This window comes from Chrysemys picta, chromosome 3 (genome assembly GCF_011386835.1).
Source record: "Chrysemys picta bellii isolate R12L10 chromosome 3, ASM1138683v2, whole genome shotgun sequence".
In the NCBI taxonomy this organism is placed as follows: domain Eukaryota; kingdom Metazoa; phylum Chordata; order Testudines; family Emydidae; genus Chrysemys; species Chrysemys picta.
Window position 1 is genome coordinate 59,192,941 of NC_088793.1, and position 21,981 is coordinate 59,214,921.

Below are 21,981 nucleotides of genomic sequence, written 5' to 3' on the forward strand. Positions count from 1 at the left end.
GTGCCTTACATTCCGCGACCAAGTACTGTGTTGCGACCTGCAGTTTGAAAACCACTGGTTTACAGGATCAGGTCTTTAGTAACTTAACACTTATTTTACATACCCATTGCTAAATGGGCACAAAGGGGAGGAAATAGGGAAATGAAATAATGACTTAAACACTTGCATCAATGCAAGGGGGAGTGCAAATAATTAGTAAATGGAGAATTTATTAAGCTCAATTTACAATTCAAATAGAGAGGAGTGAAATGAACTTGCAATGAATAAAGAACAGGAGTACTTGTGGCACCTTAGAGACTAACAAATTTATTTGAGCATAAGCTTTTGTGGGCTACAGCCCACTTCTTCGGATGCTGTAGCCCACGAAAGCTTATGCTCAAATAAATTTGTTAGTCTCTAAGGTGCCACAAGTACTCCTGTTCTTTTTGCGGATACAGACTAACACGGCTGCTACTCTGAAACTTGCAATGAATAAGTTGCATGAACTTCTTAATATTTGTGTGAGTGTGTTTTATTTCAGTGTATACTGTTTCCGTTCCCCTCTCAAGATCATTGTCTCACTTGCGTTTTTTAAAGTTCCTGTTTGCTTACAAGAGGAAATCTAGTGAAGAAATGAAGCAGATCAAATTCTCTGATTGAAGAGCTTTGGAGACATTTTGTAACACTAAATAAAATATTTGTTAGTTGCCTGTTCTTAACTTTTTAAACTTAAATTTCTCATAATTTATTTTAGCATCCATTTTGCTATAATTTTCAAAACAGTTAAAAAACAACAACAACCCCAAACTCCCAAACTTTAAACTGGCCTCCTAGACCTTACATTTTGATTTTCTTTGAAATATTTGATCAACTGAAAACAACTGTATTCTTGAAATATCAGTATCTGTGCTGGTTTTGCTGATTATAATAGACAGCAGAAGTTTTTCATTATCTCAATATTGATTTAGTTTTTCATATTAATTACTAAACTACCCTTATCTCATGCCAAAATATCACATCACCTAGTGGATAGGTAATCAAGCCCCACCTGCTTTATAATTAATGTGATGATGCAGAGCACAAATGCTCTGTCCATCTTTCTGTTATTTTATCCTGCACATGTGAAATTGTTTAATATACTGCATCTTCTCATCCAGCCACGGTAACGAAGTAAGGTAACATCCAAGGAAGCTGGTCATAACTAAGACCTTTTAACAGACGGTTTGCTTATGTAAAGACTACAGGAGCAATCTCTCAGTGATCTTTTAATCGCTTTGATATTAGTTAATTGTTCTCACATGCACATACTCTTTAACAGTATGTGGAACAAGTCAGTAAGGCCTAATTTTAGAGTTCCCAAACTAGTTAAAGTCAGTGGAAACACATTTGAAAATTAGCCCTAAACAATTAGATTCGAGAGAGACTGCTTTCAGGAGACGCTTGATTAAACATTTCTTAATTTAGGAACGAGATTTACAGGCGAATGCATGCATTTATTTTTGTTAGCATTTTTCTTAATACAGTGTTAACAGAACAGTCCCACAACTGCAGCAAATCAACACAACTATCGCAATTAATATTCAGTGATATGGACAAAGTGCCATCAAAGCACTAAAAGAAGGTTATGGAGATTAAGGATTTGAACAGGCTTGAGAATTAACTAAACCCGAAAGGAGTAGAACCACCCTAAACCAGAGGCGGCTTCGATTAGACTGGAAGTAGGCAGAAAGCCCTGTGCCCATTCTTAAGGCACGTGTCACGGTGCCCTTTTTGGAACTATTTATTTTCAAAACAGCCTGCGTGTATCGAGGGCGGGTGGCGAACAGTTGACTTTAGGAAATGGATACGATGAGTTTTAGCTGCAGTATGCAAAGCAGCAGCAGCTCCGGTTAAGAGGAAGTGAGTAATGTCTTCTGGTTTACTACAGTAGCAATACATGTGCTGCTTTAAAAAGAGAGAGAGAGGCAAGCGGTACGCTGGGGCTCTTGCAAATCAACACTGATCTAACGTGTAGCCAAGATGACAAGCCCTGCCCTCTCTCAGCGTGCGGATTCCCCGCTTCTTTATCCCTGGGCGAGTTGTGGCAGCCGGTGTGAGGTGACCGCCTGTTCTGAGCGACTCTCCCCGCCGGCCGGCCGGTGTGTTTAATAGCGTGGGTGGCGGTGGAGTTCTGGGGGGAGTCACGTGGGGTTCTTGCGGAGCGCACATTGCTTCAGCCCTTCACGAGAGCGCGTGTGTCTGTCTGGGCGAGAGACGCTCCAGCAAGGGACAGCTAAGGAGGGAGCCGCGGGCGCTGGAGCCTAGAGCACAGCTAATAAATAATAATCAGATAAATCCAGCCTGCGCAGCTCCCGGCGTAGCCGCCTGCCTCTGTGTGTGTGTGTGTGCGCGCGCGCCTCAGAGGAGAGGGACTCGGGCTAGAGCGGGGTAGCTGCGGGTGTGGTTTTCTGCACACTCACCTTGATACGCTGGGAGAGACCAGGAGCCAAACACCCACCCTCAGCAAGGGGAGCTTTATTTTCTTCCGTTCAGCTCGGACACCAAGCGCCGCCCATCAATACCTTCGCTTGCTGACTGACCATCCTTTCTTTTGGGGGTGCGAATCCCTGGCACTTGCTGGGAGTTTGCAAGCACGAGAGCGAGAAGGACTTTCTTTCCCTTTGGATTTAATCTCTTTCCTAGTTGTTAATGCCCAGCGCCCCAATCAACGAGGAACCGCCAGTGCAGTTTATTGGAGTCTGCAACGTGGGGGATTATTTGAGACTTCAAATCTGATACATATTTCTGTTTCTACAGATGTTTGCTGTATAAATCGTGCAACGATATACGATTGGGCGGAGGAGGGCAATCTGAAAAGCAGTTGGGTACCTACAAAGGGAGGCTGCTCCAGCTGACAGATCTCTCCTCCATATTCTCACAGGAGTTGCTGCTAGTGAGACTTCAGCTGTTTTATTACTTTCGCGACTTAAATGGACATTTCCCGGCAGTACATATAATCTCCAGGAGCTGCGTGTAATCAGCTGTTTACTGTTTTCATCACTATTGTCACTGGGCATGTTGTTTACCACTGAAAAGTGGTCACACTTTGGAGCAATTTTTCAAGGGATGTACAATTACTTGCTGACTTTCTCATGCATTTGGAATTAGAGCAACAGCTTGTTTGGTCGACTGAGGTGCCCGTGACAGCAAAATGTACTGGCCAAGCCAAGGGCAGGAGCCTTCTATGTTAATTTCCCCCCTAAAGCTGTCCTGGCTTTATTTTTTTCCTCACTTCCCTACATCCCAATAACTAAGAGGGCTTCTCCCACGGTGCATTTCCACTTTACTTCTTGATCCCCTTTTCGCCGGCTCGCTCGCTAACATATTGAGTTATCTGGGCTGCTGAGAGCCCATATTATTTCAAAGTTCTTTTTAAAAAAAGAAGGCTGAAGGGGCAGAGGGAGCCATTCCTGCCTTTTACGGGAAGGTGCGGGCACCACCAGGCTTGGGGAGCTGCTCAGGAGTCCTGCCTTTTGCCTTGGGACCCAAGGGGCGAGTCGGGGTGTTTTGGGGACCGCTGGGCTCCTTTCCTGCCAGAAGCTCAGCAGAAAGGACCCTGCTCGCACAAAGTGGCCCACACGGCTCCCCCTTTCCCGCTCCGCTTTGTTTCCCTCCGCCCGGGGAATCGTTTGGACACTGTGCCCCTCTCTCTCTTCTGCCTTCTCCCCTGCTCCGCAGGCCGCTTCCCTCCCGCCCCCGGGGAAGCTGATCGCACGGCGGCTGCCCGCGCCCTGTTCCGGTGCTGCTCTTGCCCCGCTTTCAGCGCCCGTGGTGATGCCATGCCCCGCAAGCACAGCGGAGGAGACGAGGGCAGCTCCGCCGGGCTCTGGATGAAGAGCAGCCGCGCGGGCAGCGGCATGAAGGATGTGGAGTCCGGCCGCAGCAGGGTGCTCATGAACTCGGCCCCCAGAGGGGACGGCTTGCTCCTGCTGGGCACCGGCAGCGCCATCGGCCGCGGCGGCTCGCGGGAGACCCGGCGGGGGAAGCAAGGGGGAGCCCGGATGAGTCTGCTGGGGAAGCCGCTGTCGTACAACAGCAGCCAGAGCTGCCGGAGGAACGTCAAGTACCGGAGGCTGCAAAACTATCTGTACAACGTACTGGAGAGACCCCGCAGCTGGGCGTTCATCTACCACGCGTTCGTGTGAGTACTGCCCCCCGCCCCTGCCGCAGCCCGCCCGCCCGCGGGGATGGAACCCGCCCGGCGCGCCAGCCCGCACCTGTCCCCGGGAGCCAGGCGCCGGCTCGGCCCGGCAGGGGGTGTGGGGTGAGGCGCGGAGCAGCAAAGAGGCATGAACTGTGGCACGGCCCCGCCCCGGCTCCTTAAGTTGGGCATCTCCCAAGAGCGCAAGGAAAGCCGGCTGTGGTTCGCCCGCAGCGTTTCTCCTGGGGGTGGGAGGCAAAGGGGGGGGGAGTCCAGGTGGAGAGCGGGGCTTGTTAGCCGGTGACAGCCCCCAGTGGCGGGCGGGAGAGAGGGAGTGGCGCTCCCCAAAAACCCGCCAAAAAGTGACTCAGAAACGTCAGCGTTTGGGGTGGTCTGTGCACGCTGTAGCCCCCACCACTCCGCGTAAACGCGGTGACAGCAGCCGGCAAAGGGAGTCACTGCCTTGGGAGATAGGGGCTCTGCCAGCCGGCTGTGCCGTGGGAAGCGCTCGGCCCTCTGGGAAAGGCCCACGTGTTGGCTGTCACTTCTGCAAGGGACCGCGCTGCGGCAGGGCTGCCTGGGCCAGCCCCATGCTCTTTGCACTCGAACGGTTGGCCCCGGCAGCCAGCAGGCATGCAAAGGCTGGTCTGGGCTCGCTCGTGGCGTTGTGGGAAGGTGGGAAAAGAGAGGCAGCCTAGACCTGACCATGAAGCGGAAAATGTCCAACGAGGAATTCATTGGGAAGCAAATGTTTACTTTTCCCTTCGGGCCTTTAAAACCTTTCCCTGGTTAAAGGGTTTTACTACTGTTTTCCCACCGCGTCCATTCACTCGCTCGTGTAGCCAGGCTTTTACTACAGTTCTGTCCCGTTGGTTATTTTTAGATACTTCTGTACGTGCTTCTTCCCAGAAACTAAATAAAAAGCAGAGTTACTGGAGGGAAAGAGGGCAGTGAGTTGGTACACAGCTTTTCGACCGTTTTCAGTCTGTTCTGAAAATGTAATTCTGCAGGTGTCTGTTCGTGTTAGAGGCAGGAAGCACCGAGCATCTGTTCACAGATGCGATTGCATCTATTGCTTGCGAATTGGAATTCTTGGCTGCAATAACTTGAAAAGGACAGTGGGGCGGTTGTAAAAGGCTAGGATGCAGAGATGGTTCATGAGCTACGCATGAACCACGCTCTAGTCAGTTCTCTTTAATATTACCCCTGTACTTAAATATCCGAGTATTTGATTCTTACAAACCAGAAATGATGTAGTTTGAGATGTTTACTCCATTTAATTATTATTACCCATTTTCTCATTTGCATCCTGCAATGCGTTGATCCCATCATTATGAATGCATTATGTATTATAAGTAATAGCTTTGATCATTATGAACTCATTTAATATTCATGCAAATTGCATCTGTATTTCCAGTTGAGTTCCATAGCACCAGTAGTTAATGGACATAGTGTTACTGTTATTTTTATTGAAATATTCAATATTTAGGATGAATTCCAAACTAATTCCTATTAGTAATGATCATGATAAATTAATTTGCGACTTCCAAGAAGTTCCTTACTATTTCTCTTATAGTTGGGCATTATTAAGAAACCACTTAGTAAACTGTTATCTTGTTATGTAGACTTAATTTATCTTGTCCCTTGAATGTTAATGTCATTTCCCTATGCATCTTGTATTAGCAAGTTACTCTTCTGTTTTGGATGTGTGCACAGTGTACATGGGTTTAGTAGAGGATATGACTAAAATGTTTCTTGTGATTCTAGGCATTATCCTTCAAAGAGAATTCAGGTGTATCTTGAATTGGCTCCTTAAGACAGGGTGTTGCTTATGTGAGGTAGGCTTTAACACCCTACCTTAAGCAACCACTTTAAAGTATCCCCAGGGGTTTCCAAAACAAGTTCGTTCAATATTAGTCCTCTTTTATTATTATGTATTCTGGCAGCATCCAAATACATGTCCCTACACCAAAGATCATTCAGTCTGAAGACAGTTTGTGAAGAAGTCATTGCAATACACCATATTCCTAACCCCAGAAAGCTGTAGTAAGACAGATGAAGTATGACTGATGTTAAGACCAGTCAAATAAATGTTTTTTCTTAAAATATTGTGCTTTACATTTGTAAAAGTACAGAAAATTGATCTTTGATATGATAAATGGTGTATGAGGATGGGTCACTATGTTTAATCGTAGAAAACTAACATACTGCACAGTATAGAGCAGATGCAAGGTTACTATTCTTTGAACAGTAGTTCCAGTAATTTCACTGAAAAGATCATTATGTATAGTGAGCAAATGTCAGTTGTAACACTTTCAGTAATAAAGCAACTATTTGTTAAAAGCTGTCTTTGGTAACCTATGATCAAGTAATGATCACCAGCATGGGAATCCCCAAATCCTACTTTAATAGTTTTTATAGCCATATAGAATATCTTGCCAAGAACCACTGCACTGTGATTAATGAGGTGCTTCAGGGATAGATTAACTTAGTAGACCAAAATTGCTATAGACAAAAAACAACAGAAACAGGTTTGAAGTGACATTTCATTTAGTTAAAGATTGCTGTCAACTAAGTAGAAATACTTATTCCCATCTAAATAGTTCATTATGAAAATCTACTGTTGTAGACTGAACTTTCGTTATTTTTGGTCATTTATTGGGTACACTTTGCTATTTGTGTTTTAATAGGAATCTCTTACCCTAGATCATATTCTGGCATAGACAGTACTTTATCAATACTCTGAAAATCACTTAAATACTTGTTAGGACACTTCTTATTGCAGTCATCATGTAAATACCAAGAAATCATACTTTGGTACTCTTCTTTTTAATTTGAGAGCATAATGATAATTATTAAATAATATCCAAGATGAAAATAAACTTGACAGTATTAAACCTATAAAAAAATAAATTTCCAAACAGAGTGAAGTCATGACACAGCAACACTGTAAACAAGGAATATTGCCAGATGCCTTTAGAAGATTGCCTGCATAGAATGAGTGCCAATTTTAGTTTTTAATTACAAATGGCAATTTTGGCAGCTGGAAATGCCAACATAGTATCTTTTTATCTGATCAAAGCTGTGTGAAGCATCTTGGAAACACTCTTGTATTATAGAAGCACCTAGTAGTACCACTAGTTTAAGGATTTGTCAATGTTTCTATTATAACTCCCATTTTAATAAGCTTTTTACCTTGGCCATTTGAAGCTCCATTGGGTGAAAATTTGGCAAAGAGCTGATTACTTTGGAGGCAATTTTTCTGTATAAATTATTTTTATCTATTGAGATTAAAAGAATATACACAATTTAAAGAATATATGCAATTCTCAGTATTTCAAATGCATCTTTTGCAACCATCTGATCAAACATAACTTAATCTTGGCAAATTTTCTACACAGATATTGTAATGTTAAAAATGACATCTTTTGGAAAAAATGTATAACAATCAAGTTATTGACTTGTTGAGATGCCATTTTTGAGCTTTGTTAATGCATATCTACATTACAGCAGAGTCTATTATAGCTGTTATAGTTAGGGGCTATAAATTGTTAAACCTTATTTTCAGGAGAATATAACTCTGGATGTAAATATCACTCTGATCTGCAAGATGGCATAACCACAAATTTTCAGTTTTCTTAATTTTTAGAATTAGAAGTTTGGTAGGTTGGGGGGAGGAGTGTATTATTTATAAGTGGCATTAGCTAATCAGGAACCAGTCCTGCAGTGGAACTCTCATGGAGTTTCTCCATGCAGAAGGACTTTAGATCAGGGTTTAATCTGTAATATTGTCAAATTTTAATGGAAAAACTTTTGCCATTGTAAATAAAGGAGTAAGGGGAGCTAGCCATTGAGGAACAAGTATAGTAAGTTAAAATTTAGAAATCAATGAGTTCTATTATTTGTGTTTCATTCCTAGAGTTTTGTAATTTTACACAGAAAGGGCACCATCCTGTGACCATCTACTGCTGGATTTAGTGTTTGTTATTGGGTAGAGACAGTCACTTAAATAGGATTATAGTGGGTAGTAAGGGTTTGCCAGATCAGACCCACAATTTACATGTTTCTTCACTTACAGATTACCTGTGTGCATTTTATTAGTACTTTATGACATAGAGGTCCTAGGTAAAATCTAAAACCTGTATTGTAAGTCTAGGGAAAATTGCCTTTCGAAAGGCACAATCTTCAACTTTTAATGGTTTAGGAATAGTTCAAATATGAACATTGATAAAATCAGAATGTCCAATACCAATTGTGAGTAACGAGGCTGGCCTCATAAACTCATGCTGGTAAAATCTTCATATCACACCACATAGTCATTTATGTTTGTGCTAATATTTAACATACAAATACATTAAAAACACTCTAATTTTTCTAAAAGTGTTTTCTCAGAGCCCCTAGAATGCTGATTCTTTTTTATTAGCTTGTGCAGAAATACAGTGAACTGTTGTTTGCTTGGTACACTACTGTAAGAGCTTCCAACATTATAGCTGAATATTGCTCAAAACTGTCTTCATGACATATTATTTACTTGTTTTTGTTAAGGTGATTATTGAGTACTGATTTAATGATTATCAGCGACAATAAATATAATCCAACACATGAAGTTACTGTGGAGGAGATTTTTCAAAAGCAACTAACTCCCACAAGTGCCTAAATGTCATTTGTGCCTTTTGAAAACATTCCCTATATCTATTTTTATATATGGGTTACATATCTGACTGTCTTTACCAGAAATATTTGGAAATCTCTCCATAATCTCTATGAATTTAAGAAGTGTAAGAGAGAGAGTGTGTGTGTTTGTGTTTAGTTGTCTTTCTGATGAGCAGCTAGAGTTAGAGGAGGGGGGAAAGCTTTGCCCTTTGAAATAATTATGGGTATGATGCAATTATTTGTATATATATATATATATATTTTTATTTAACCTTGTTTAATCTGTTGAGGTGTAAATATTCTATTTCTTATTAACTTGCTTGTGATATGGCAGTAGGGTTGCCACGTGTCCCGTTTTTGACCGGAACACCCGGTTGAAAAGGGACCCTGGTGGCTCCGGTCAGCACTGCTGACTGGGCCATTGAAAGTCTGGTTGGCGCAGGGCTGGCAGGCTCCCTACCTGGCTCTGCACAGCTCCCAGTAGTGGCGACATGTCCCTCCTGCTCCTACGCATAGGGGCGGGGGGGATCCGTGTGCCGTCCCCGCCCCAAGCGCCAGTTCTGCAGCTCCCAGTGGCCAGGAACCATGGCCACTGGGAGCTGTGGGGGCAGCACACAGAGCCACCACGGCTGCCCCGTTCCTAGAAGTCAGAGGGATATGCTGGCCGCTTCCTAGGCTGTTGCCTGAGGTAAGCGCCGATTGGAGCCTGCACCCCGAACTCCCTCCCATGCCCTAACCCCCTACCCCATCCCTGAGCCCCCTCCTGCACCCAAACTCCCTCCCGGAGCCTACACCCCTTACCCCAGCCCTGGGCCCTCTTCTGCACACTGAACCTCTCATTTCTGGCCAGTGGTAATTTTACCAGGAATTCTGTTCTTTCTGCTTTGTTCTCCAAACATGTTTGTTAATTGAATATTTTTCTCAAATGTCTATTGAGTAGTGATTTCTGTAGCTAATTACATTGGTCAAATGTCAAATATCATGCCACTGATATTTTAAGGAGAACTCCCCATTCTGATTATACATTGATGGCATGATATGGCCTAATGTTTTGGAATTAGACATTATGCACTTCTCCAACTCTTTGGCTGTATCATTTCTCTGATGAACTAGTCACAAAATCTGGTAAATATTATTTTATTTCTTTCTCCCCTTCTCATTGCTATTTTACTTGTTGGAGTTCTTGTTTCCTTTTTTCTAATTTTGAAGAAAAATTAGACCTAGACCTCTAGGGAGGGACAGTGTTTGGATTAGCTGTGGTGTTGCCTTATGTTAAAGTGATACAGATATTGTTGTATCAGCAATCAGAAGTTGATGTTGGAATTCTGTCTTATCTGTACTTCAGGGTATACAATGAACTACATGTGGCAGTCCCCTGGAGCTGTGTGCAGATACAGAGCTGTGCTTGTTCCAGTCCATGTCCACGTCCAGGTTCAGGGCCTGCATTTGTAAAGCAATGCAAATTTATGCAAAACTCAATTCTATTGAGACCTGAGGAGGAAAACAATGGAATCTCTATGACCTGTCATATAACTTTCAGCTAAATACAAGAAAGATTTTTTTCTTCTATATAACAATAAAAATGTAGAGGCATTTCAGCATCAATCTGCCATGGATGTATTGTGCTGGAAGCAAACTATACTTAAGCATGAATGCACAAACCTGGGAAAATTTGTTTTCATTATTAGGTTGTATAGTGTAATTATATGTTAAATATTCATCCAACTTAAATAGTGGCACACCAACAGTAATACCACAATAATTAAAAAGTGCCTTCATATAATTTATTACCTAATGATGGTGGAAGAGAAGGAGCAGACAACAATGCTTCATTCGCCCTCTTCCCTATGGTGTTCCATGGGCAACGTTTTTGCTGGAGAGCTACAGCATGAATTTTCAAGATGTTTTGTGATGAATGTTCTTATTATTTACACATCCAGAGAATAAATACAAGTGACTTTAACTTACCTTCATTTCAGTCTCTTTGGGACTGATCCAGCTTAGTATGGGCCTGATCCCACATGTTATATCTTCAGCTTTATGAGTTATGTAAGCTCCATAAGGCTGCAGATGCTGGCTCCACAGCAGATGGCCTATCCAGGGGAAACATTGTGTTGCCACAAAAAGCAGAACTGCTCCCCACGCTGTGGGGAAAAAAAGAACAAAAAACATTCCTCAGGAAAGAGTTACTGAGAGTCTTGGACCTGAACAACTGTGCAGATGAGCTGCATCCTGTTCGTTCCCTCACATGGGTGTGTAACCCGAAGGAATTATGAACCTTGCATGACCGCAGTAGAAAAGACAGTGTTCTGGGCCATTGTTTGGAATAGATTTTTAAAGTGAAGGTAATACCAGGAAGTACAGTATGTCTCCCATCTCCATTTACTGAGAAGTGGGTCAGGCCTCATCTTCTTCTTACTATTTTGCCATGAAGAGTCCTCTTCTCTCCCCTCCCCCCCCCGTACCCTCTGTGAAAGTGTACGTTAGCATTGTGTTGCAAGAAGTCCCATCTCCATTTTCCTCTGGTCAATCCTAGGTCCATTTTTCTTAATGTGTGAATTTTGAGCATGATTTGCCCTCTTTTTGTCTCCCTGTTTATGAAAGATTCTGGACTTTTTAAAATGTATCTCCTATTGACTGACATCCAATCAGCCAGATAAAACCCACACCCACATCCACATGGGGTCTCTTATATCAAGAAAGTTCAATAATTCCTAAGATTCCAAATGCTGTATTTGGTAAAAAGGCTGGGTGGAATAAAAGATATGATCCATGAGAAAGGACAGCCATGAATGCCTAGTGGAGCATGGGATGCTGATTATAACTTGGAAGAAGGAGCAGATGTGGTGGCTGCATAGGCCAGAGAGATTTTGGCTCACTTATGGGACAGCATTTGTGTGACACATTTTGATTGATCAGCTCTCTAATTCTTCGTGAGCTAAACATGATTTTTTTAATAGGATAAACATACTGGAAACTTAAATCCTCTATTTGAACAGGTTTATTTAAACAAGATTATCACTATGTCCTGGTGTACCTTCAACCTAACAGGGAAAAATATGACTAGTTTATTAATATGCATCAGCATTAAATTACTGCTGCTGTTTTGGATCTGAATTAAATATTATTTTTCCAATAGTAATTCAATGTGATTTATATCTAACATTAATTAAATTGGTGGCATTTTATGTTCAATATTCAATCATTATTGCGCTCAGTATTTGCTGTAATAATACTGATCATAATTAATATATTTTCTAGTATAAATAAAGAGTCGGTGAATTTTTCCACAGGAATTTCACTATAATGAGGAGATACTTTAATAATAAACTATGTAAGTAACATACCTTGTTTTTATATAAACAAACACATTGAAAACAAGCAGAATAATTTCCTTTTAAATAATATAAGCCACCAAAGTGTCACAATAAAACTTCAAATATTAGCTCTTTGGTGCTTAATGGGTAGTATCTTGCTGTATTTTAGTGACCCCTGACTAAGCTGGGAGATGTACTAGATGCCTAAAGTTTAATCATGCCCTGATTTTACTCTGGTTCATGTTTCCATTACTGTAGGTTTGGGGCCTGATTCTGCTCTACTGAAATTAAGGGAGTTTTGCCATTAATGGGAACAGAACTGGGCCCTTCATATGTGGGTAAAAGAGCTGAGATTTAAAAAAAACCCAATATTATCTAATGGCAAACCTATACCATATAAATACAGCAGACCTAGTTTCAATATCCCATTTTTCTAAACAAGACAAACATCTCTCTTTACAATATCAAATCTTTACTTTTCAGAGGGGAAGTCTTTCCCTTGTGCAGATGATTGAAATAAGCGACAAACTGATTCTCCATATTATTTTCTTGAGTATTAATGCTAGTATGTCCATCTAGATAACTTATCTGATAAGAGATATAGATTGCCTATGGGGTTACCACCACAGTTCAGTTACGAATGCAAATTCAGCTCCTAAGCCAGACTTCCTGCAACAATTGCAAAATGATCATAAAGCAGTCTCCTAGCTGAGGTCAGAACAAACTTCTTAACTCCCTTAAATGGTAGTCCAAAGGTTCTCGCACAGATTAGCTGTATGGTCAAGCAGTTTTTTCAACTTTCTGATAAGAGGTTGACTGTTTGCTGGTGCTAACTGCCTGAGTACAGTATGGCCAACATTTTCTAACTTGGTGCCTAAGTTAGCACCTAAATTCATATTTGGATACCCCTAGTAGGCCCTTATTCAGGAAAACACTTAAGCATATCTGTAAGTGCTTTCTTGAATAAGGATGGACTTCAACATGTTGTCTAAATGCTTTTCTAAATGAGGACGTGATTTTCAGAAGTGCTGAGCACCTGCAGCTTCTTTTGAAGTTAGTTGTTTTGTTGTGATTTTACACACTTTTTACAATGCTTTATAAAGAATAATTACAAGACAGTTAGCCTTTTTTCAAAGCTCGTATACAGTAGAAATTTACAAATGAATCACGCTCTTCATCCCATTAGAAAGAAGAAGGGCAGTTCTGTACCTGCCCACCTTTTCAATTCAGGCAGGATTCTCCTGTTTTCTATGCCATCCATCGTCTGCCTGATCAAGCACACATCATCTTGTGATACCCAGTTTAAAATGTAAAGACATGAAAATTTGGATTTCAAGGCTTTCATTGACTTTTAATGACTTTATTGTAACCATACTTGATATCATATTGTATCAAGACGTCTGTGCTGATTCTCAGGTATGATGAAAGCAAGAGGGAAAAATACTTTCCTGGTTCAAGAAAATGAAAAAGTTGGCAGTTATATGGTTCAGATCTCAAACTAGTGTACTAATGGGTTAGATAAGATAGTTTGGTAAGTGCCCTTCCTAGGTCAGATAGATTTGGACTGGTAGTTCTGACTAAGTTCTTCTAGTACCTTAATTTTAATTTTGTTATTTTTTTTTAAAGTCATGGATCACTGTGGAATCTGAGCACCACTAAGGAGAAGTAAATGCACAAATATCTCTTCCCGCCCTACCAGAAAAAAAAAGCTTAAAATTTTTGTTTGGATTTTTTTCTTAAATATCTGATGTGTGAGGATGCTGATGTTTCAGAGAGTTATTGTGGGAGACCTAAGATGCAGAGTTGGGTTTTGCATTCACTTCTGTAAGTGGTGAGGGTAGTGTACATTCTTATTTCACTTGGGAATGAGTTCCACAGTCTTGCTATGTCTCTTGTGTGAGATCTGTCCCTGAGGGTATAAGTCTTTCCTTATTAGTCAGCAGCTTCATTTTCCAAGTGGAACAAATTGTCATGTGATGTCATCACTGACGGGAGGTGAGCTTTCAGGTAGCTAGAGCCAATACTATACGTGGCTGATGGCTTTGAAAATTGGTGCAACAACTTCAAACTGGATTTTGTGTTCATTGAGGAACCTATGTAGGCTGCAGTGAATTGAGATGATGCATTTTCTGTAACTTAAGTTGGTGAACAGATGAGCTGATACATCCTTTTTATGATGCATCCACTGAATATGGAACATTATTTCATTGTTGGATAATCCTTAAAGAAAAACCCTCAATTTGAAAATCACATGTCCATCTGAAAATGGTGTACCTATTATTGATATTACTTGGGTTTTTTTTAGCTTGTTTTCTTTGCATAAGAACAGCACTTTGTGTATAATCAGTTTCACTGTTGTATTGGTGTTCATTTGCATCATTGTCATGTGCTGCTCTGGGAAAGCTCGCATTCATGTTCTTCACTAGTCTCTGCAAGACGGTGCTTACAAGTAGCAGCAAAGCTGACAAATCAAACTGCAGGGATTAACAGGCCACAGGCTATAGACAGAAGAAAATGGGGATTGTGGAGGAGGGATGTGCCAGAGTACATTGGATGGTGTTGATCGTAAACCTGCCCAAAAGACCCTTATAAATGCATCAGGGGAGCAGAAAAATTCTTAGCGGATTGGTCCTCCAAACCCCTCACCCCCGCCCCCCAAAAAATCCCAAACAACCACAAGCAAACAAACAACAACAGAACCAAGCAAAACAAAAACTAATTTTATTTTGACCAGAAGTGGTAATTAAATATCAGTTTCCTTGAGGCATTTTATGTGTGTTTTGTATATACAGTAGTTTGTAGTTAACAGCTGATTTTTACAAATTTATAGTGCACTTAAGTCAGTCACTGATCATTTGAGAAGTTTAATGTCATTTAATTGTGGGTGCTTCTTTGTGAAATAAGGCTGTCCTGTTAATAACGGGATCCATTCACCAAAGGTAAAGAAGGCATTTGAAGGCAAATATCGACAGCCTGTCCTTTTACCTGTAAGTGAAATAAATCTGTTAGTCATTACAACAATCTGAACATACTTAATTATTTCTAAGGCTATTGAAATACTGGAGTCAAGCCTTAGTGATAAGATATCGTATCTCTAGGGCATATACATATGTAGTCTGGACAGAAGGTGAACTTCCAAAGCTGAATTGTTAGCCATAATTTGGACTCCATAACTATTGTATGTGACAATGTACTGGGAATGAAACTTCATTCTCTTCAACATATGCAACAAAGTTAGGAGTGCATTTGTTAGACACTTAGCCTTTCATCCTGAAAACAAATACACCTCTACCTCAATATAACTGTCCTCGGGAGCCAAAAAATCTTACCGCATTATAGGTAAAACCACGTTATATTGAACTTGCTTTGATCCACCGGAGTGCGCAGCCCCGCCCCACCGGAGCACTGCTTTACCGTGTTATATCAGAATTCGTGTTATATCAGGTCGTGTTATATCGAGGTAGAGGTGTATGTGCTTAATTTTGATTTCCTTGGGACTGCTCATGTTCTTAAATACATGCCTAATTGCTAACATGATTGCGTTTTTATTCACCCGTATTAATATTGTGAAATAATCTATTGAAATGAACAGGGTGTTTCTGAAAGAAAGAGTCTATCCAGCTGTTAGAAAACTATGATTGCTTAGTTTTCTGCAAATACAGATGGGAAATCCTTATTGGGAGGGTTGGAGGCATAAATAGAGAAGATTTTAAAGGTAATGGGGTGTACATAAATCTGCCAGTTTCAGGCACTGCACATTTGACCTACATTTTTACAGGTAGTAGGTAGGCCAGATTTCTTATTGATACTTTTGTGGTACCAGAGCAAGTGCTATACAATATTTAAATACTTATCTGCCTTCACAAGAAACTAAATTAAAATGAGGTAGAATTTATGAAAATTTTCTGTCAGACTGATTTAATTGACTGTACCTTTAAAATAATTGTTTTTTTTAAAATGCATAATTTAAATTCTCTCTTGCTGTATGAATGCAGACTGAGAACTTGGATTCCTATGTGAATCAGTAAATTGGACTTCACTTAAAAATAATACACAATATTAATTTAATTTAATTTTTTTTAATCAAGGCCTTGGCCATATATACTGACTTGAGGAAATAACAGAGTTGGTCTTTCCCTAAACATCCATATACTAGACGTGTGTGTGCTCTGTCAGCTACTGAGAATGCAAGAATTTGCCAAATTTTGAGTTGAACAATACCTAGGTTTGTCATTGGACTTTAAACGATAATGTTGCAGTTTCTGATAAGAAACTGGCTTTTGCAATAAGATGGATATTTATTCATTCATTCATTTAATTTTATTTCAAGTTAGAATAAATAATAAAATGCCACCCATTCACATGATCTAAGTGGCCTGCTGATCATTTGAAATTACAAAACCAAAATTTAATATATTATTCCATACAGTCAACTTACCCGTTCTACTGAGCAGCAGCCTGTAAGCAAATACCAACGTCCCTATGTATCTGCCTGCACTTCAGCCTCCTTAGATTTTCCTCAAAGTCTAGATGAAACAAATAAGCTTTGCAGCCTGTCCTTAGAACATGTGCTGTCTGTAGGATGCTCTGCTTACCAAGTGGGTGGCCGCCTATATGCACCAGTTCCAGCTTCCAAATTGATTCAAGATGTAGCCCCATGTGGAATGCATTGAAATAATCAAACCTCGAGGAGACAAAGGTATGGATGATGATAGCAAGATCTGAACCTGAAAGATAAAGCTGTCTGGACGGGCCTAGGTGGTAAAATTACCTTTTAACTACTGCTGTTACCTGACCTTCTAAGTAGAGTTACCATATTTAGTGCCTCCGAAAGGAGGACACTCCACGGAGCCCCGGCCCCGCCCACGCCTCAACTCCGCCCCCTTCCCAAAGTCTCCGCCCCCTTCCCTGCTTCCCGCGAACATTTGATTCGCGGGAAGCCAGAAGCAGGTAAATAGGGGTGTGGGGGGGGGAGGAGGCGCGGCCCAGGCTGGCCCCCCTGGCGTTTCCAGCCTGGGTCGGCTCGGGCCCTGGGGTGCCGGCCCCGGGCCCGGCCGAGCACCCCCCGGCCCGCCCAGCACTGCCGGTTCCCGGCCCGGCCCCCGGGCCCCCGGACGAGCACCCCCGGCCCCGCACCGCCGGTCCCCAGCCCGGCCCTCGGCACCGCACCTCTGTCCCGGCCCGGCCTGGCACTGCCGGCCCGTCCCCCGAGCCCCCGGCCCGGCCTGGCACTGCCGGCCCGTCCCCCGAGCCCCCGGCCCGGCCTGGCACCGCCAGCCCATCCCCCGAGCCCCCGGCCCGGCCCCGGAGCCCCCGGCCGGGCCCCCGAGCCCCCGGCCCGGCACCGCTCCGCCGGCCCGTCCCGGCCCCTGAGCCCCCGGCACCGCTCCGCCGGCCTGGCCCCCGAGCCCCCGGCCCCCGGCACCGCACCGCCGGCCTGGCCCCCGAGCACCCGCACCGCCGACCCCGCATGTCCCGATTTTCCCGGACATGTCCGGCTTTTTGGGATTTCCCCCCGGACGGGGATTTGGAGCCCAAAAAGCCGGACATGTCCGGGAAAATCCGGAAGTATGGTAACCCTACTTCTAAGGCTGGATCCCACAGATCAAGGGAGGTGGGGGAAGTTGTCAGCAAGCTGTTCTGGGGAGAACAGACTGACAAGGACCCAGACGCAGGTCCTGCAGGAGTGTCTGAAGCAGCTGGGGCCTTCCCAAAATTCCAGGGGATGGTAATCCTCAAGGAAGCTAGCCATCCATATAGCCTGTTTATAATTTTAAGGTCTTTTTCTTGCTTTGGTGCTAAATAAACAATACTTTGATATAAGAAGGTTGTTTGGTCACTGGGTACAATTAGTCATTGCTCCTGGAGGAGAGTGTTCTGCAGGTGCCGAACTAAGTCGGACCTGCTGAGATACTTGTGATTATTACCAGGGCCTGGTTTGAGAATGTGAGAATCACTTGATTCCACCCTAAGAGAGTGAACAGCTCGAGGCCTGGAGCAGGAGGGGTTGCACTCAAAGAAATTAGGAGGGCTCAGAGGTGCTGTTTGCCTGGTGACTGACATTTATGCAAGTGAGAGACTTAAAGTAACTGTACAGCCAACCACACTTGGCTAGGTCATGTGCAATATTTTCCCACACAGAGCTGCTAAGGCACATCAGTTCTGAGTTACTACTTTGTTGAAATTCAAGCCTTTGCCCTCTGTGAGGCAGACTGCCAATTTTTCAAAGCAGTATAGTAGTTCTGTGGTGGTAAGAAATAGACTAAGAAGAGATTATATTTTTTTTTACTTGTGACCTAGGATAGATTTGGAACTCAGGTCTCCATAAATGAAAGACTATTTTACCCACTTTCCCAACTAGCCTATAGATGAGAAGGGATTCTTTTGTTTAAAAAAAATACCCAAAACACAACAAACAAACTTTTGTAGGTGAGGCACGCTCAATCTATTGGTCCAGTTCTGCATTGCAACACCACTACATTGTGCTTATTAAGATAAACTTAAAATATCTGTTTCACAAATCCATTTGTTTGTTTTATTTACAGTTTATGTAATTGTGTGTTTTCATTGCCAATTTAGTGCACTATGGAGCGACCTGAGGGAGATGGAAGTGTGTGGACATTCAGCTGAAGGAATTGTGGCAAATCAAGAGAAAATAAAAGTTCTTTTGAGGGCTTACCCTGTCTAATCTCAAGGTTCCCCTCACCAAGGTCAAGGCAAACAAGAGTCTCAACTGCCTTGTCTCAGGGCAAAACAACTAAGGTCTTGGGTTCCTCCTTTTCTTCAGGAAAGATAAATTGTATAGCCCATGCCCCCTATTCCTGTGTTTGTTACAATCAGATGCCTCTAACTTCCTCATCCTTCATGAAAGAGAAGTAAAAACATTTCAACCTGCTCTTAACAGGCTTTAAATGAAGTCTGTGGTCTCTCCTCAAGTTTTTAACAAAGTCATCTGTGGACATCTGATTTCCCTTAACATGGTTGCTCGGCTGTTCTACCCCCAGCAACAAACTTCTTCTTCCTTTTATGTGTGCCATGCAAGTCTAATGCTGGCCCTGTGTGGTAGACCGCCTGAAACCTGCTCATGGCCTCCCAGGGAGCCCCAGGCCCCTGGTTGAGAACCACTGCCATGCTCGATAGCTAAGAGGCTAATGAGCCCCATCTGCTTCTGTGCCCTGCCAGTTAACCCTTGTCTCCTTTCATAGAATCCTGGACTGGAACCTCAGGACTTCCTGATGAAGCCACCCTCGTGACTTTCCAGGGCCCCAAGTGGCCAGTATACCCCATCACAGGGTAGAGGTGATGAGTAGACCTCTCGTTATAGTATTTCATATCCTGGAAGGTTGTAATAATGTCAGGATAGTGGAGTTTGCATTATTTTGGCCTCATAAATAGCTGTCTGTGGCATTTAAGTATATTTAGGTTTACCTGAATACTGAGCTGTTTGGGCATTTGCAGAAAAAGAATATGTGGCCCTGTTTAATACTGGCATAAACATGTGCTGTCTACTGAATCACCAGCACCTTTCTGCGGCACTTAGAAAAGGGAGAAATATTCTACAAAAGGAATAACAGAAAGAAATAATGGTAAAACACCAGTGATTTACATGATATTCTCAGGTGGGCAGCTTCTGAGCAGGAGGCATAGCTTGACCATAGATGTGGAAAAGAATATGGAATGCCAGTAAATTAATGCACATGCATTTTTATTATGATTTCTGCAGCATATTTCAATTGAAAGAGTATGATTTAATGTTTGGTTGATTCAGATATTAATAGTAAATATATTTTTGGATAGAAAGATGTTTACTGTGCATTAGTAGCAGGCCAAATCTTAAGGACATTTACTGGCTTTTGGTATTGGGCTAAATCTTGAAGTCCTGACTCAGAATAAAACTTCGACTGATATAATAAGTAAGGTAAAGCATTTTTTTAATTCTTGGATTTACTGAGGGTTTTGAGTGTATGCAAAAGTAGTTTAAAATACATTCTGATTGGATTTTTGCCAGCAGTGTGTCATCCATTGCTGCCTATTTCAGTTTCACTTGTGCTAGATAAACTTCAGGTCCACTGCGTTTCTTAAAAAGGCAATCAAAAGGTTCCAGAATACACCTTAGACTGTATCTTTAGATCTTTTCTTCAGCAGGCAGCAATGAATAAAATGGGTTACAAATGGTGAAATTATTTAAAAGAAAAATAATCATAAAATTTACTGTTACAAAAGGAGCCTAGAGTTTCGAAAATACTGTGCACTAAATATTTGACAGGTAATTTACTACATAACATTTTATCCATAAATGAAACAATGGAACAGTTAGTTCCTTCTAAGACATGGAAACCTGGATATGTTCTTAATATAAAACCAATTGTAAATAATTCAATTTTTCAAGAAACTCTGATATTTCAGTTTAGTTTGAAAGCTGTTCATGTATTATGTTCCAGCACTAATGTGATTCAGTGTCTAATAGCATAGTTTTTCATGATAAATACTGAAAATGAATTCCGATTATGAATCTAAAATACAAACATTTCATTATTTTACATTTATATCTAGTGCAATGAATGTCAGACAGTCAGATTGCTAGTGGTTGAAGCTTAGCTACTGATTAAAATTAATACGCAGTTTAAAAGAAACCCCTCAAAAACGGACAGTCAACAAATGAGCAAATTAGCAAGAATATAGTAAATATTTTATGAAAACACAGATTTTGAAGAAAAATATTATGCACATAAGTCTACCGCTCTTCAAGTCCCTGTCAATTTATTTGATTTTTCTTGTAATCACAATTGCTGATATCATTGGCAGTACCTTTACTCCTCACCCTTAATCTCTCCTAATCTCTGTCATTTGTGGCTGGTTCTTCACTTGTTACAGATTATCTAAAATGTAGATAGTCTGTACTCCAGAGAGTTTACTTTTTTATCTTTCTTTTGCTTGAGTGCTTTATGTCACTAATAATGACTAAGCTGTTGCAATGAAAATATTTCAACATCATCATGTTTTCTATAAATGCCTAAATTTACCCTACATCATCTGTATTTTTATAGACGTGAAAGGAAGTAGCTAAGAAGTGTAATTGAGCTCCTTCAAAACCCACCATCAAAGGTATAGAGGAGGCATTTGGGGGTAAAATGTCATGGATAACATATTTTTGCTTTGGAGATCTGCTCTCTTACTCAGCTGTCCCACATCTCATACAAAATACTTCTGCCCCTGCAAGAATAATCTATTTAGGGATTTCCCCAAGTTTGAATACGAGCTCTTTTTACGTGCTGCTTTTGCAGCCCTCACATATGTTTGTCTGAGCCCAAAAATCATATAGGACCCAAATTTGGCCTGAGGCCTTTATTTTGTATTGGTGACATAAAAACATAAGAAGGGCCATACTGGGTCAGGCAAATGGAACATCTAGCCCAGTAACCTGTCTTTGACAGACACTTCTGGCAGTTGGAGGTTTAGGAACACCCAGAGCATGGGGAGCATCCCTGACCATCCTGGCTAATAGCCATTGATGGACTTATCCTCCATCAACTTATCTAATTCTTTTTGAACCCTCCCAGTTATACTTTTGGCCTTCACAGCAGCCAGTGGCAGTGAGTTCCGCTGGTTGACTGTGCATTGTGTGAAGAAATACTTCCTTTTGTTTGCTGAAACCTGCTGCCTATTAATTTCACTGGATGACCCCTGGTTCTTGTGTTATGTGAAAGGGTAAATAACACTTCCCTATTCATTTTCTCCACACCATTTATGGTTTTATAGACCTCTATCATATCCTCCCCCTTAGTTGTTTCTTTCCTAAACTGAACAGTCTCAGTCTTTTTAATCTCACCTCAGATTGAAGCTGTTCCATAC

General features: G+C 41.9%; 1 protein-coding gene across 1 annotated transcript in view; it reads left to right on the plus strand.

Annotated features, from left to right (window-relative positions):
* Nucleotides 1-2,157: 2,157 nt before the first annotated feature.
* The window catches only part of KCNQ5 (potassium voltage-gated channel subfamily Q member 5), a 490,758-nt gene continuing 470,934 nt past the window's right edge, over nucleotides 2,158-21,981 (plus strand). Inside the window, exon 1 of the mRNA XM_005308869.5 lies at nucleotides 2,158-4,159. Coding sequence (XP_005308926.2) covers nucleotides 3,798-4,159 — 362 coding nt within the window. The 5' untranslated portion in view covers nucleotides 2,158-3,797. The remainder of the gene's footprint in view (nucleotides 4,160-21,981) is intronic.